The 15,707-nt window shown below is 35.6% G+C and overlaps 3 protein-coding genes across 4 annotated transcripts in view; 1 reads left to right on the top strand and 2 right to left on the bottom strand.

Moving 5' to 3' along the window:
- Positions 1-4,179: 4,179 nt before the first annotated feature.
- On the bottom strand, positions 4,180-8,099 carry LOC132166891 (protein PNS1). Of its 2 annotated transcripts, none has more exons than XM_059577742.1 (5): positions 7,900-8,099; positions 7,457-7,789; positions 6,129-7,043; positions 4,894-5,127; positions 4,180-4,763 (listed from the first exon to the last, which is right to left on the bottom strand). In XM_059577742.1, exons 1-5 carry the CDS (start codon positions 7,915-7,917, stop codon positions 4,584-4,586), a joined length of 1,680 nt encoding a protein of 559 aa, XP_059433725.1. In that variant the 5' UTR covers positions 7,918-8,099; the 3' UTR covers positions 4,180-4,583. The 2 variants fall into 2 exon arrangements, with proteins under 2 accessions (XP_059433725.1, XP_059433726.1); XM_059577743.1 differs by having other exon boundaries at positions 6,129-7,040; positions 7,900-8,098.
- Positions 8,100-11,406: 3,307 nt separating this feature from the next.
- LOC132166860 (uncharacterized) lies at positions 11,407-13,192 on the bottom strand. The gene is made up of 3 exons (XM_059577695.1): positions 13,097-13,192; positions 12,925-12,977; positions 11,407-11,799 (listed from the first exon to the last, which is right to left on the bottom strand). Exons 1-3 carry the CDS (start codon positions 13,185-13,187, stop codon positions 11,671-11,673), a joined length of 273 nt encoding a protein of 90 aa, XP_059433678.1. The 5' UTR covers positions 13,188-13,192; the 3' UTR covers positions 11,407-11,670.
- A 1,358-nt stretch (positions 13,193-14,550) lies between these two features.
- Positions 14,551-15,707, top strand: part of LOC132173502 (disease resistance protein RGA2-like) — a 1,309-nt gene continuing 152 nt past the window's right edge. Inside the window, exon 1 of the mRNA XM_059585022.1 lies at positions 14,551-15,704. Within this exon, the coding sequence (XP_059441005.1) occupies positions 14,672-15,704 (1,033 nt within the window). The 5' untranslated portion in view covers positions 14,551-14,671. The remainder of the gene's footprint in view (positions 15,705-15,707) is intronic.

Genomic DNA, 15,707 nt, shown 5'->3' with positions numbered 1-15,707 from the left:
CACCCCCATACTGGCCATGGGGGTGGCTGGAGCCACCCGTTTGATTTTCTATTTTGATTTTTTTTTTTATTTGAGTTTTTTAGTAGTTTTAATTTTTTAATATTTAATGTATTATATATTATTTTTTAAAATGAGGATAGAGGAAAGCATATAATACATTAGTTTTTTGTTTGATGCCCCCATTAGGCCATTACTCTCCAAAACAACCGCGTTTTGGGCTACCGCATGCAAGTTGGATCTGTTCGGGCTGTATAAATACCCGCTTTACTTTTTCAGGTTACCGGTACGAGCAGGTTGGACTAAGGTAGGCTTTCACACATGCAGCTCTTCAAAACGCTGCCTGGCTTCAAAGTCGATGGCACAAGGTGGACTGAAACCTTAAGGAGTGGGGCAGCCAATGAGCTCATATTTCCACTAGAGAAATGAATTTTACCTCACACGTGAGGTAAAATTCATGTACGTTGTCGTTGAATTTTCAAGTGGCATTGATTTCATATGGGATTTCTAGAATCTTTCAGAAAAGTAGAGAAAATTCTTAACAAATCATTTTAAATTGAATTGAATGTCTGGTTCAAGCTGAATGGCAGGTTGGACCTTAATGGTAGACGACTTCAACCACCATCTGTTAATTACCTGAAAAAAAAAAAAAAAAAGAAAGAAAGAAAAGAAGGTACAAGAACTTGTCGGAACGGGCCGAAGAGGGATAAAAAAAATAGAAGAAAAAAAAAGAAGGTATAAGAACTTGTCGGAGCAGGCCGAAGAAGAATAGATATGATGCTTAAGTCAACGCGGGACGCCCTAATTGAAACCTTGCAAACGATTACTTCATATTAGGATTACGAGAACCATTACTGACATGTTAAAAGGAAGGGATTCGATGTGGCATTTTATAATTGTATTTAGGATTGACTGGTTAATATACCGGGTATCGGGCCATTAAGCTCAACACCATTCATAATCAGAAAAGAAAATTTACAAAAATTAGGAAATGAACTAGACTATATCCCACTGCACGCAGTTAGAATTCTCTTGTTATCATCAAAAATCCAGGTTGACTTCCACCAATTAATGGTTAACAAATTACATCTGGATAATTACTTGCATTGCATCCGTCCAAACGATCTACATCAATGGGCCATTGTAGTTTCTTATTATTTCTTCTTCAACATATAGTTTTGTTGCTTACTAAACACAAGTATACTTCCAACTGAGACAGTTTTTGAGTTTGATTTGTTTTATTTTCTTGCTAGAAAAGCATATAACATGGTTTAGAGTTCGTTGGCCCTACGGTTTTGCTAGCCAAAAGTACGTTCTTCAACAAAATCGCTAAAAGTATCCTGTTTCGAAGTATGTTTAAAAAAATTAGTAGTTTGAAAACACAAAAATATTAATATTTTCAAATTGCAGATAAAGAGTGCATTTTTAAAAAACGCTCAAGTTTATGAGCCAAACGTAATTAAAACCACTAAACTAAATGGACCCTTAATTAAATGATTAGAAAACATATTATACACATCCTATCCATCTCACCATGTTGACACATAATAGAAGAATTGTCAATTATTTTAGGTAGGATTTTATTTTTAGCCATTAAATTTTTGAAGCCCCTGTTTTCTGTTTGGTCCACTATTATTTGCATAGGCATATTGTAGGGTTGGCAGGAAGTTATGGAGATATGGAATTATGTAGGGATAATGCATGGGCATGTTAGAAGTCAATAAAGTCTTTTGTTCCTTTAAATGTTGGGTGGAATAATCAATAATTTGAAAGTATAATGCCATAGTTGGTGGCTGTCACATTTCAAACATACACCCTTTTGACGTTCGTTACACGTATAGTTTCTTTTTTTTTTCTTTTTTTCTTTTTTAATAATGGCCTTATGAAATTACACTTTCATCTTCAATTTCAAAATTATTTAAAAAGAAAAAAAAAATGGTTTGGGAGTGGCCGGCCACTTCCTCTAACCAGCTTTGGGGCGGTCGACTACCCCATAGTCCCCATCATCCTTATGAGATGTTTGGCTGCCTCTTTTGGCTGATTTTGTGGGTAGTCGAACCATCTCCATAGTCTTGAAGCTGGTTGAACTACTCCTAACAGTCAGTTTTAGGGGTAGCTGAGGATGGTTCGGCCACTTTCAACTGTCGATTATAAAGCTGGCTGACCACATCCAAGACCACCCTATAGCTTAAGAGTGGTTGGTCATTCTCAATCGGTTAGTTTTGAGAATTATCTGAGATAAATTTGTAATTTCATAAGGAATATATTGAAAAAATAATCAAAAATTGTACGAATGGACATTTTGTTACAAGGCATACAACAAAAATTTATATGTTCATTTTGAAACCACATGAATTTATTTATCACAAGTTAAACTCCATGGATCAATTTAGCAAATTTTCCTAAAGTCTTTATTCCAATGAAAAGTGATTTTATTGGAAGGATTCCAGCAAAAATAGACAAATTAAGAATGGTTTATACCAAAAAAGAAAAACTCCAGCTTGTGCATTGCTAGTGAAGATTTAATAATTAACCTTATCAATTAAGTACTTATGCCACACGTGAAAATAATTAGCGAGAGAAAAGGCTTTTTATATGTGTTATGGATGGATAAAGTATTTGAGAAAAGATAAGATTTGGACCCTACAAGCAAAGATCTATTTACAAAGAGAGCCTGAGATTGTGTTTTTAAAGGGGGAGTTCATTGCATGTATGGATATAATTAATGGGGATTTGCATGATGAGTCATAGAGATGATTCCCTTAAGAAGCTAATATAAACTATATTGAAGGGATGGTAAGTGCGTCCATTAAGCATGTTTTTCACATAAAGTGCCACATTGCCTTTGTACCATGTATAAATCTCATAAAGTGGTGTTACTATTTAATCAAAGGGTCTTTTTGAGATCCTTTTCAAAGGCCTATAAAGCAAAAGAGAGCAATAAGGGAATAGTCTTATGAATCATATAATACCTTTTGACTTGATTGACATGCACCTAAAGTTTTTTTTGTTCCTTACGATACGCAATTTATATGTATAGCGAAAAAGGGAAAACTTTCATACGAAGAAATGTATAATATTCAGTGAAATTAAGATTTATAAGTGATTTTATAGAATTTTAATTGCAATGTAAGTAGTCATTTTTAGAATGACAGCGCATATACAGCTAGCGTTTTTCGTGAGTCGTTTCAAAAAATAATGTCAACAAAAAATCCTAATATTTTGGTGTTAACCTTTGTGCTCTCACACCCTAAAATCCTAAATAACACAACAAATATATAATCCCAAATCTAAAATCAAGTTACAATTTTGTATTAACTCAATCTAATGAAACATATTGACTATTAACAAAACACTAAATAAGTTTAAGACTCATGAATCTTAATTTAAAACGTTTAAAACAAATAACACAATTTACTTGATTTAATTTTGTACATTTCATTATGAACAATGTTATTTTATAGAATGTTATTATGTTATACGACTGTCATACAACTTGATCACGTAGCAGTAAAAATTAGCCCTTATAAAAAAAAAAATCAAATAATTATTATGTTATTCCAGTTGTATGACAGTTATATAATAATCTACCAAATAGTATTACTTTTTTATTATTAATAACGTTACCTCTTCGCCATCATTATCTTCGCATATTACAAAACAATTAAAGTGAAAACTGTTGTCTTATTGTATGAAATATCAAATTGGATAGATATGCAAGAGAAAAATATTCTTGGAGTTGGAAGTTCAAGGATGCAAGGCAAATAAAAATAGACCATGATTGAAAGTCTGAAAGAGACGTGACTGTCTTGGATTTAACCAAAAATAATGAATTTAATAATTTAATTAATATTTAAATATGTAAATTTTATAATCAGATAAATGATATAAAAGAGTGATTAGATTCTCAAAAGGCCATCTCTTCTTTTGAAATAATTTTTTTTTTTTTAATTTTTTAATTTTTTTATTATTATTTATTTTTTAAATGGACTTAATTCTTTAAGGGCACTTGAAGAAAAACCAGAAGGTGCTGTTTAATTCTTTGATAAAGTCATCTAGTAAATAAAAGTAGAAAGCTCAAGTTTAAAATAAACTCATTCGTAATTTTTTAAGGCTTCTATATAAACCTAAGTTTCATGAACAACTCATGAAGATCATTACAAGATCAGAGAAAGTTGAACGAATAAAAAAATGGATGATGGGTTTTACTAGTAAAGATAAAAGAGTGATAAAATAATGGAGGGACTTTTTTACAAAGGAATATCCCAAAAGTATATGCAATATACAAAGACATGACCAAAAGGCACTTTGTTTTGTAGCCTTCTTGTTCATTGGAATCTCAGTGGGCTCTCCACTTTTCCTTCCAATACCAAAACATCCAATAATGTTTGAACTTTCACATTCAAATCATTGTCATGGCCACCACCACCTCAACCATTGTGTATCATTTAGCTTGAGTTCAGTTGGGGTGGTTCAAGTCTCAAACCCCAGTTGGGTGCAATCAAAGTATGGTACATCTTGATAGTATGACCAAAATGATGCCCACATAATTTGCATATACCTTCATGGGAGGAGCTGAGCCCGGGCTATGTTGCTGCAAACTGGCGGGGCACTCGGGGTGTAGGCACAACCACATCGCGGCCAGACTTCATCATGTTGAGACGATCTTTTATCATTTTATCAAACAGCCTGTTCTCGGGATTCTCCGCATAGCAAACATAATAACAACTCACGCAGGCGTGCGGTACTGCCATGGCAATCCTCGTCTGGTATGTCATAACAATAATTGATTAAGTTAAGCTAATAACAATTAAATAATGGCCAAGTTGATCACATGATTTGAATGTACAGAGGACGAATCAAATAAAGTAGGATTGGTCAATGAAGGCTGCCTACCATGAGGTATCCAATGAAGAAAGCAAGGAGTGAAATGGTGGCTGTAAAACTTTGGTGTACTCTGGCTGTCCAAGCAGCCACAACTATGACACAGATAGAGCCACTGCAGACCCCCGTTAAGAAGCAAATTGAGCTGGTTATGTCAGAGTCAACAATTGGTTCCATTTCTTCCTTCTCAAAGAGCTCCCAAGTGTCTTGTGAAGCCTTCACGAAACCTTTTCCATATGATGCTATCTGCAGGTTGAAAAGATAGGTAACTATGTTGCGATCACAAGTGTCCCACATGACTTAAGTGCAATTTTAACCATGTATAGATAAGCTTTTGGGCACCCTCCCATTATAAGCCAGTTTTCAGAGCAAGTTTGACTCAAAATTTGCATCATTTTGTATTAAAGCCAATCACCACGTCGACTATATATGGGCATAGTATTAAGTCATTGAATAATGACAGATGAGTGGAGTAGTCAAAAGAGAAAAGACTACCATTGGGTTAGTGTCGATAGAGATGACTGCTGAAGACGTTGGCTGCAGAGTGTGATGATTTATTACAATCCTAAGTGTCCAACATGGCTTAAGTGCAAACTCAACCATGTATATACGCTCTTGGATACCTTTCTCTTGTAAGCTGATTTTCAAGGGTGAGTTATACTCAAGGTTTATATCAAAATAACATCTCTAAGTCCTAAACAATAGACCAAAAAATGCAGTTTGTGAATAATTTAGATGGACTGCATTGACTATAATGATTCAGCATTCAATAAAATATTGTGAGTTGAGAACGATGACTTGCAAAAACAAAAGCCATATCATTGTTCTTCTAGAATTAATCCAGAAGAAGTGAAAAACTTGAGAACCATTCTACACTACGCAATCTCGAGAATGACCCATGAAATATTATTTCCTAACTAAATAAAGTTCAACTCAAAATGAAATTCTCAAGCTTTTTGTTAGAATAAGGACCATCCCAATCACCACCCAAAATTCAATTATTATCATAGTCAATTTTCAAGTAGCAGTAAATCATCAAATACCTCTAAATTAGTGATCAATTAGTGAAACTACTTTTAATTGCAGTGCATAATTTTTATTTTTCCTTCAAATAGAGCTTTTTTATTTTTACTGGTGAACTATCTACCACAAATTAAAAGTAGTCTTTGATTTTTCCTCTACTTTACTACATGAAAGGCACTAAAATGAAGAAAATTCACAAGCACAAGGCTTTTGAGTAACAATACCTGCACAAAGGCCCAGCCATTTCCATATCTGAAGATGGACTCCATGACTCTGAGACAGCAATGTGCACAAGAAAACATGAACTCATCTTCTCCCTCGAGCAAATTTAAACCCCGAGCAACAATTCTCAGGGCCTCAATTGCAGGCACAAAGAGAGAGGCTAGACAAGCACTTCCAAGATTCCGAGTCAACGCTCTTTGGAAGCAGAACTGAGTATTAGATTGCATTCCCCTGAGATAATACAGAGCAATGACCCTACTTACAGTTAAATTAGCAATGTTTCTCATTACTTCAGCAGTCCAAGCCAAGCTCAAACCCAATGCAATTATGACCAATGGGGGAAAGTAAAAATTCAAGGCTCCAATCACAGCTAAAATCCACAGGGACATCCACAAGAATCCAGCCCCAAGCATCCAATAAATAGGTTGATTCAAATCAGGGAATTTTGAAACGGGTTCAAGCGATTTAATCAAGACCTTACAGCAAAACCCGATTCGCTGCGTGACCCAACAAGCGTATAATCCAATGCCTATTGCGAAGGCAATAAAACAGACTCCGACACCATCGGTGGGAGGCTTTTGGAAGCAAATAAGGAGAATTCCGGCAGATAGCGTCACGAGAAAAGAGCTCCATAGTATAAAATGAAGCATGATTGTTGGCCATTCCCTGACAGCCTTTTGCCATGTAAATGCAAGAGTAATGCTTAAAAGAGATGCAGCTTCAACTTGCGGCAGATAATGCATTAACACCTTTTTCTCTTTTCTTTTGATAGATTCAGCTCCTCCAATTAACCCTTGAATTCCCTTGAATACAAGAAAACCAACTACCCCAACAGCCACAACCGTGTGCAGAAGGAACACAAACAGAGATATTCTATTGGTGTAAGCTCTTGAATTCAGAGTCGTCAGTGACGGCTGCTTTGCAAAGAGAAAGACAAAACCCAGAAAATCTCATATACTTTACTTGAAAAATGATCAGAAATTTAACATTCAAATTACTTGAGAGAGAGGACAATAAAAATTCAAAATTTTAATTTGTGAACAATAAAATTTCAAAATCTTATGAAAAAACTGACTTCTGATTTTACGCATCAAAAATAGAATAGTAATTCTAAAATAACTGACTAGAAAAAACGTTAAAAAATCTGACCTTTCGTAGTCCTTAAAACAATAATTGCAAATTTCAGATACAGCTATGGCTTGAAGAATACAAACGGAAAATTTAGAACAAAATCGTGCATTTTTTAGGAGCAAACTGGCAAATTTCAGAAATGAAAACTCGTAAAGGCATCAGATTCAAAATATTTTTGTGCAAACTTATGGTAACTTACTTGTGGGGTTGGTGTTTGTGTTGGTGTTGGAGTTGGTGCAGAGCGAGGCTGAGCACGATGAGCAGGATGAGCAGGATGAGCAGGACGAGCAGGACGAGCAGGCTGAGGAGGAGAGGGAGTTCCAACTCTAGTGGCGCTGTTAATGACAATCCTCAAAGGGTTTGAGGGATTCAGCCTCTGCATCCTCGAAACATGAAAATCTCCATGGCCATGGCTCCCAACCACCTCCTCTTGAAAACCCACCTCACCTTTCTCCACATCCTTCACTTCCTGTTCTTCTTTCTTCTCATTCTCATCTCTCTCTTCACCCCCATCACTCTCTCTCTCCTCCACCTAACACCGCCGCCACACACCAACATTTCAAACTCTTAGCACATAAACACAACACCCACAAAAACAAAATCATAAATAAACAAAAAAAGAAACTGATGTATGCATCTTACAAGCTCTGTAGCACCCATCAATGGCGGCTGCGGCTGAGCTGTTGGTGTCTGAAATGTTATGTTCTGTGGTGGATGTCTAGATGATGTTGCTGTTTTTTTTTTTTTTTTGTCGGAGATATTCTTCCGTATTCGATATCCTGTATTTTTCACCCAACTTTAACACCTTACCTCAGGCTCGGAGTATCAGAACACGTGGGACGCCATTGATGGATGAAACACAAACGTGCCGAAACCACAGCAAGTCTCCCACACGCACCAATTGGAGGGCGTCATTAAATAAATAATGTGTATATATGTATATGTATATACATGTATATATACACGCACAGATATGGGACTGAGCACGTCAAAACTTTATGTTGTATATTGTGTATGAGGTGGGTGGTATGGTAGGAATTGGACGGCTGAGATTGTAGATGATGACTATGATGGCTGATGACTTTGACTCGTGTGAAAAACGGACAGAGGTAAACCATGTTTCCACCTTATCACTACAAACTTAACAGGAAAAAAGAAAAAAAGAAAAAGAAAAAGCACTAGAAACTTAAAGCAAAGCAATTTATAATGCCGTTAATGTGGATGTTACAAGTTATTATCTTTAAAGCTAGCCGTTTTTGAATCTTATTTTACTTCAATCGTTTCCAAAAAGTTCATCTTAGTGCTAATTAGTTTGTGTATAATTTTGCTAAATCGACGGTTTTTACTTTACCAAAATGAAAGCATTTTTTTATGTCGTTTTTGCCTCCGATTATTGTTGTTGCTATTGGTGTTATGAGAAATCTTATACACAATATTTTTACTTCAATTTTATTTTATTATACTGACGTGGTAAAATGTAGTAGTTTTTGACACGTTGTAAGTTGTCCCCTTCTTAGGTAAAAAGAAAGATTAGGCACTACGTAACCTATTAAAATCCTCTTCCAACTGTCGAAATAAGATTGATGGGCTTTCTTGGGTCTAGGCTGATCAACGCTTGGACCGGGTTTATTGGCCCATGCCCGGCGGGTGAAATCTAGGTGTATCGTAACTATTTATTTAACTCATTCTTAGTTTCTTTAAATTTTGTTCTTATGTTGTTGTGATGTTTGTATTGGGGTCTTTTTCTATGGTGCCTCACTTCCTCCTTTTGTAATTTTTTTTTTTTTATTAATGCAATCTTATTTATAAAAAAAAGGTATAAAAATAGAAACAAATGAAAATGACTTCTTATTCTAAAATGTGATTTTTTTTTCTTGATACGTCAATTATGGAATTTTATTCTATATAAACATGTTCTATATGCTTTTAATTTAGAAGAAAACTCAATAAAGTTATTTAGCTGGCTTCCTAACAACTATGTTAGAATACATTCTTATTGTTTTTCTTGGGTATAGAATAATAGAAACCATTGGAATCTTGACGAAAGAAAAAAATAATAATACAATAAAATAACAGATCGCAGCTCCCTTTTTTCAAAGGAACAATTAATATATTAAGTTCATGATAATAAAATATAAATGTTTATGTAGGATGTCAATAATACTGAATAAAATTGTATAATTAAACCCATAAGTTCATGCAATTTTTGTGAAATGAATCTGTTAAATATTGCAACAAAGAGAAAATATTACATAGCAGTCGAGTCCTCGATCTATATGTCATGTCAGACCAATCAATTAATATCATGTGATTCTCATTTAAAATATCATACGACACAATTACTTTAAATTAAAAATGTACCCTAAATTGGTTGAAGTAGATTCTTCAGTCTGGCTTGGTCGGGAAGAAATTCACATAAAGACCACTGTTATTCGGGAATATAGTACAGTTGGCACATAATGTGTCAAACTAGAACCGTATGGTATTAATTGATTAATCTAATAATGTGAGATATCGTTAACCGATTGAACGGTAGATTGATAGGAAAGCATATTTAAAATAAGAGAAAAATTAAAATGGAATGACTCAATATGATTTCTCATTGAAAAAAGGAATGTTGGTCCCCTCTACACAAGCAAGTTGCAAGGACCCAAACATGGAAATAGAGAGATCTACATTTGGGCATTAAATTTTGTGACGTGGTAAAGTCCAGATAAATGGGAGCAAATGTTAATGTTACTGTCCTCGTGTGACGTGAGAAGAGAGTGACAAGAGGGTGGGTGGGCCTGAACCGTCAGATGGGATGACTGGAATCCACCTCATCTTGTCTGATGGTACCTGTCAGTCTCATCTCTTTCTGTTTATCGTATTGGGCAAAAGGTTATGAAGTGGACATCCTCATGGTGGGACGTGTGGGTTATCCCCCTCTTCGCCCTTCATCTCAGATCTTCCTTTGGCAACCAAGTCAAATGCTCATTTTTAGAGTGCTTTCACTCCACCATATTAAACGAATAAATGTTATTATTATAACCCATATAACTCTGCCAACTAGCTCTTATATATATATATATATATTAACAAAAACTGATCCATATTAATTAGGACTGATGCATCAACATTGCGAAATAATTGTACGATAAAAATTTAATTTTTGGCATTATTCATTTTCTAAAGAGAAATTAGTTTCATTCTCCTACACATCTCTTGTCTATCTCAATACAAGAGATGTGCAAATACACTATTAAATATGTGAAACTCATATATAAGTTCTACAGATTCAGTGATAATTTTTTTTAAAAAAAATGGACAAAACATATATAAGAAAATGATACCAAACACATCTCTTTCCTAAACAATCAAAGTATATTAGAGCACATACATTCACATCAAATACTTGTTTCATTGTTTGTGAAGTCATGTCGTGAAATGAAGTCATGTCATGAAAATTGATACGATAAGTTGGATATTCAATATAATCTAAAAACTTACACCAGTAGATTAATATGATCTATTTTACTATATGATTTTGTTTTATTACATATAGAGAAATGCTAGAGGTACTAAATCTTTTACCACGAGAAGAACTTCAAAATTATGTGAAGCTCATTCATTAGAACCTGTTACATTTCTCTTGATGAATTATTTTGATCATCTCCAATGAATAAGCTACATATTAGTTTGGTAAATCTTTCTTGGTAAAATATTTGGTATCCATAGCATTTTTTTTTTTTTTTTGGTTAAAGAGCTTAGTTCAATATAAATCACTTTAGTATCAATACTAACAATCTCAAATTACTGTGGTTGACAAAGGGGGTTTCTAATCCAAGCCTACTGGAATAAAAAAAGAAAATTGCTTTTAAATAGTCACTGGAACGACATAGATTAGGTGAGAGCCGAGAGGTGTTGGCTGAATATTCTTGAGAGAGAGAGAGAGAGAGAGAGAGAGAGGCTGGTGTCTGAATGGGAACTAGAAAGTACTTCCACTTTTCCTTTTTATCAACAAATTGGAGGTTTGAGGTTCCAATTGGCAAGTCCATTGTGCATTGGCTACTGGTCATTATAGCAGAAAATGCACACTCAGATGTCACAAGTCGAGCATGTAAACTGTGCTTAGATTTCCTTAATGATTTCAATCACAAGATATGGATCAATCTCAAAAACTGTAAACCCTCTGAATTTCTAATAATATTTTTCACCACCTCTGTCCATGGATCTGCAAAATGAAATAAAAGCAGAAAACCAAAAAACAAAAAACAAAGATTCTGCAACATAAGCAAATTAACATTTTCATTCTAGACATTCCTCTTATGATACAAGCAACATGAACCGCAACATGAAAAATGATATTGCAACATGAAGGCTGATTAACATCACCTTTCAAAACAATCTATCACTCTTTACATCCATAATTTACTATTTCTTCTCACCAGAAGTCGACTCTGGCGGTGGCGGTGGTTTGACAATACTCAGTTGGCCACCGTCCTTGTTAGCAGCAGTGGCTGCTTTCACCTCATTGCAGTGATTAATGAACTTGCTAAGCTCCTGGTTTAATCAAATCAAAAAGGAAACCTTCATCACTGATTTAAATAAATAAATTCTTTTGGGGTTTATGAAATAAACAGAAAAACATAGAGAGATCGATCAAAGTTCCACAAATAATCATCTTGCAACTCAGAAACTGAAATGGATTTTGATTTTTAAAGCATGAAAAATAAATGTTAATGCTTCCAGATAAAAAGAATATCCTTTTTTTAAAAAAACATATAAGGTTCCCCTCAAATCCTCTCTAAGTTGAAGGTGACACCCTTGTACCGTGCTTGCAGAAATGAACAAGAGAAACAATGCATCTCCACAACATCTTATACCCAAGAAGCATACCTAAAGATTCCAATTTGTGTCAAGGCTTCTCCATGGTCACCATGCAAATAGCACCCAAAACCCAAGTTTCAAACTGAATTCAATACGTTATCCCACAATTCACCAGTGACCCTATATATTTATTGATATTCAAAGCATAATTAGGAATCTGCCAACAAGCCACGAGAGCACATTGGCTATCTGAGACCAACAGCAAAAGGACCACTTTCAGCCTACAACCCAGACCACCCTAGATACCCCACAAAAACTACCCATTAAGACCACTGTCTGCAGAAGGACCTAAAGATAATGAAAAAATTGGCATTCCTTTCAAATCCTGTCTCAAAATACAACTCTGCCATTACTACCACGAGATGTTAGCTATTTACATTTCAGACCTTCACTAAAATGCTGAAAACGAAACAAAACCAGCCCAGGATCCTCATCACAGCTGAAATAAGAAAAGTATCAAACATAATTTGCTCATCTTGTTCATAAAATTCATCTTAAGAGCTTACTAAGCAACTCAAATTGAGCAAATATATATATATATATATATATATATATATATATTTTGATAAGTATATATATATATATCATAAAAACCAGAGATTAACAGCTATTTGCTTAAACCCACTTCAGAATCATCAACAGTAAGAAAATTAAGCTTGTCCCATTAGTACTTTCACATCACAGAACCCATTAACCTATACCACAACAAACCTAACGTACCAAAGAAAAAAGCAGAGGGAAAAAAAAATAATGTAAAGGAAAATTCTTTGGGAAGTGAGAGGCCGAAATGGGACATACCCGATCAGCATCCATCTCCTTGGTCATCTTTGACGGCTTCACAATTCTCTTCCCTGCCAAAAAAAATAAAAAAAAAAAACCCGCCAATTACAAGAATTCCAAAGTGAAAAACACACACACACACACACGTAGAGAGAGAGAGAGAGAGAGAGAGAGAGAGAGAGGTGGGTACCTTTGCGGGTTTGAGGGAGTTTGCCATGACGGCTTGGCGGGATTGATTTCTTCTTCTGCTGGCCTTTGAATAGCTTTGCTTTCTGTGTCATCTCTCTCTCTCTCTCTCTCTCTCTCTGTCTCTGATTCTGTGTTGGGGGTTTTTGCTAGGGTTAGGGTTTATTTTGATGGACCAAATGGGCTAGAATGCGGCCCATTCAACGTTTTGCTAGAACCCGGGCCGTGTATTGGCCCCAACGCTCTTCAAAGGCCGAACTTGCTCTTATTGGTCCCATTTGTTTGTTTCCAGGCTTTAATGTATCAAGTTCATTTTAATAGAGAATGTGAAAAATGGGATTGGGAAATTTTACTGCCCGACCAACGGGGATTCATATGCTCGAATAAATTATAGACAGAGTTTTTCTCCAAACCAAATGTTATGTATAATTTATTTGTGAAAAACACATATTTTTTTTAGTTACAAAGACAAAGTTGAAAAAAAGAATTATTCAAAAAATATGTGGTTCTCACATGTTATTTAAAAAATTTTTGTATTTTTCACATGAAACATGTTATTTTTATAAAATAAGTTAAATGACTTTTTTTTTAACCCAATTAAAAAAAAAAAAAAAAAAACTCGGTTCTTCAATTAATCTTCTTTCCTTCTACATAGTTTCAGCAATAGTTGATATTTACTTTTGGTTGATTTCCTCTTTAATAAGACTTTCTATGTAAGAAAATTTAATTTGTAGATAATGCTCTTCACTAACAAATGCCCTGTTGTTTTTCATTGTATCATGTGCTTGTAAACACTGAAGGAAATGGGCAATGGGCTCATGGAAGCCGCTGGTTTTATCTTGTATTGTTGTTTTCGTAGGTGCTTGGAAGACAAATGTTCTCCTTTTAAATGCCTGTATGAAGGTCTTTTCAAGTAAAACTTGGGCAAATTTATCTTCTTGGTCTTTTAAACTTTCATATGAAATGATAATAGGCCTGGTGATATCAGAGTCCGACAATGTTGCTATGCTCACGAATTTGATTTTAAGAACATGCAGTGTGATTTCGAATGCCCGAATTTGATTTTTAGAATATGCTTTGCGGATTGCGATTTCAATCAGCCAATTGGTTTGCTCCGGTCCATTTTTGTTTTTCTCGTGGAAAAGTTATGGTAGCAACAGAGCATGAGCATCCTCCAAGTGGCTGAGCTAACTAACTGTAATGTTTGGTGCAGTATTTAATTTCGCTTTTAAGTCTTCGTCAACGTCAACATTTTGGGTAGTTGTCAAGTCGTAATCGATGGTAATTTCGGACGTTGCTTCGGGAAAAAAACAGAGACCAATCCAGACGTAATAATAATTATGGGTGCAAGTGGGCGGGTGGGGTCGGTGGGAGGATAATCATGATAGGAAAACAAAAACGGAAAATAGAATATGCAAATTGAGAAAGAATATCCCAGCAAACTCTCGTGTACTTCCTCGCAACATGCAGTTGTGAATCCTTGCCCAAGATTCCAATTATCACTTGTGCATTTGAGTGCTTTGGCTATCTTAATTTGCATCGTTTCCTCTTTCATTCCGTCCTTCCTACCAAGAAAACCATGACAGAGTTCATTCTTTCCAAAGTGGGAGAGTTCGCTCTCTCTAAATTATTTGAGTCGCTGTATGATCGATTGGCGGTTCCCAAGTTTTGGGACTTCTTAGGCGGAGAGGGAAAGGGCATTCAAGCAAACCTGGACAAGTGGAGACAAAAGCTGCAAGATATTCAGAACATGCTTGATGATGCGGAGGAGAAGCAATATTCTGACAGGGTTGTGAAGCTCTGGCTGGATGATCTCAAACACTTGGTTTACGATGTGGATGACATAGTGGATGAGCTTGCCACTGATGCATTCCTAGCTGAAAATCAGGCTCGCCCAAGTAAGGTACGCAAACTCAACATCCCAGGTGCTTCGTCTGCTCATAAGATTGATAGTACGCTGCAGTTAAAGATAAAGGAGATCACGGGTCGTTTCAATGAAATCGTGACCCGGAAAGATCAACTGAATTTGAAGGAAACCGCTGATGGGAGGTCTCATAGGAAAACAGGAGTTCCGGCGCCAACTTCGGTACTGACTGAACCGGAACCTCATGTTTATGGCAGGGGCAAAGATAAAGAGGCTGTAGTTGAATTGTTGGTGGGTGAAAAATATTGTAGTGATGCTCAACTCTCTGTGATTCCTATTCTTGGTATGGGGGGCATAGGGAAGACAACTCTTGCCCAATTGGTGTACAATGATGATGCAGTACAAAAATCTTTTGATTTGAAAGCATGGGCTTGTGTTTCTCAAGACTTCGATGTTGACAGAGTCACAAAAACAATTTTACAGTCCCTCAATATTTCTGATAATTGTGATGGCAAGGATCGAAATTGGTTGCAAGTCAAACTCAAGGAGGAACTGAAAGGCAAGAAGTTTCTAGTCGTTCTGGATGATCTTTGGAATGATGACTACGATAATTGGATTATCCTACGTGCTCCTTTTCTAGTTGGGGCTCCGGGAAGTAAGATTATCATCACAACTCGCAATTCAAAAGTTTCATCAATGACTGGTACCGTTCAAGCCCACAGCTTGCCACTGTTGTCAGATAATGATTGTT

Source organism: Corylus avellana, chromosome ca1 (assembly GCF_901000735.1).
Source record: "Corylus avellana chromosome ca1, CavTom2PMs-1.0".
NCBI lineage: Eukaryota > Viridiplantae > Streptophyta > Magnoliopsida > Fagales > Betulaceae > Corylus > Corylus avellana.
This window is presented reverse-complemented; position numbering and strand designations above follow the sequence as displayed.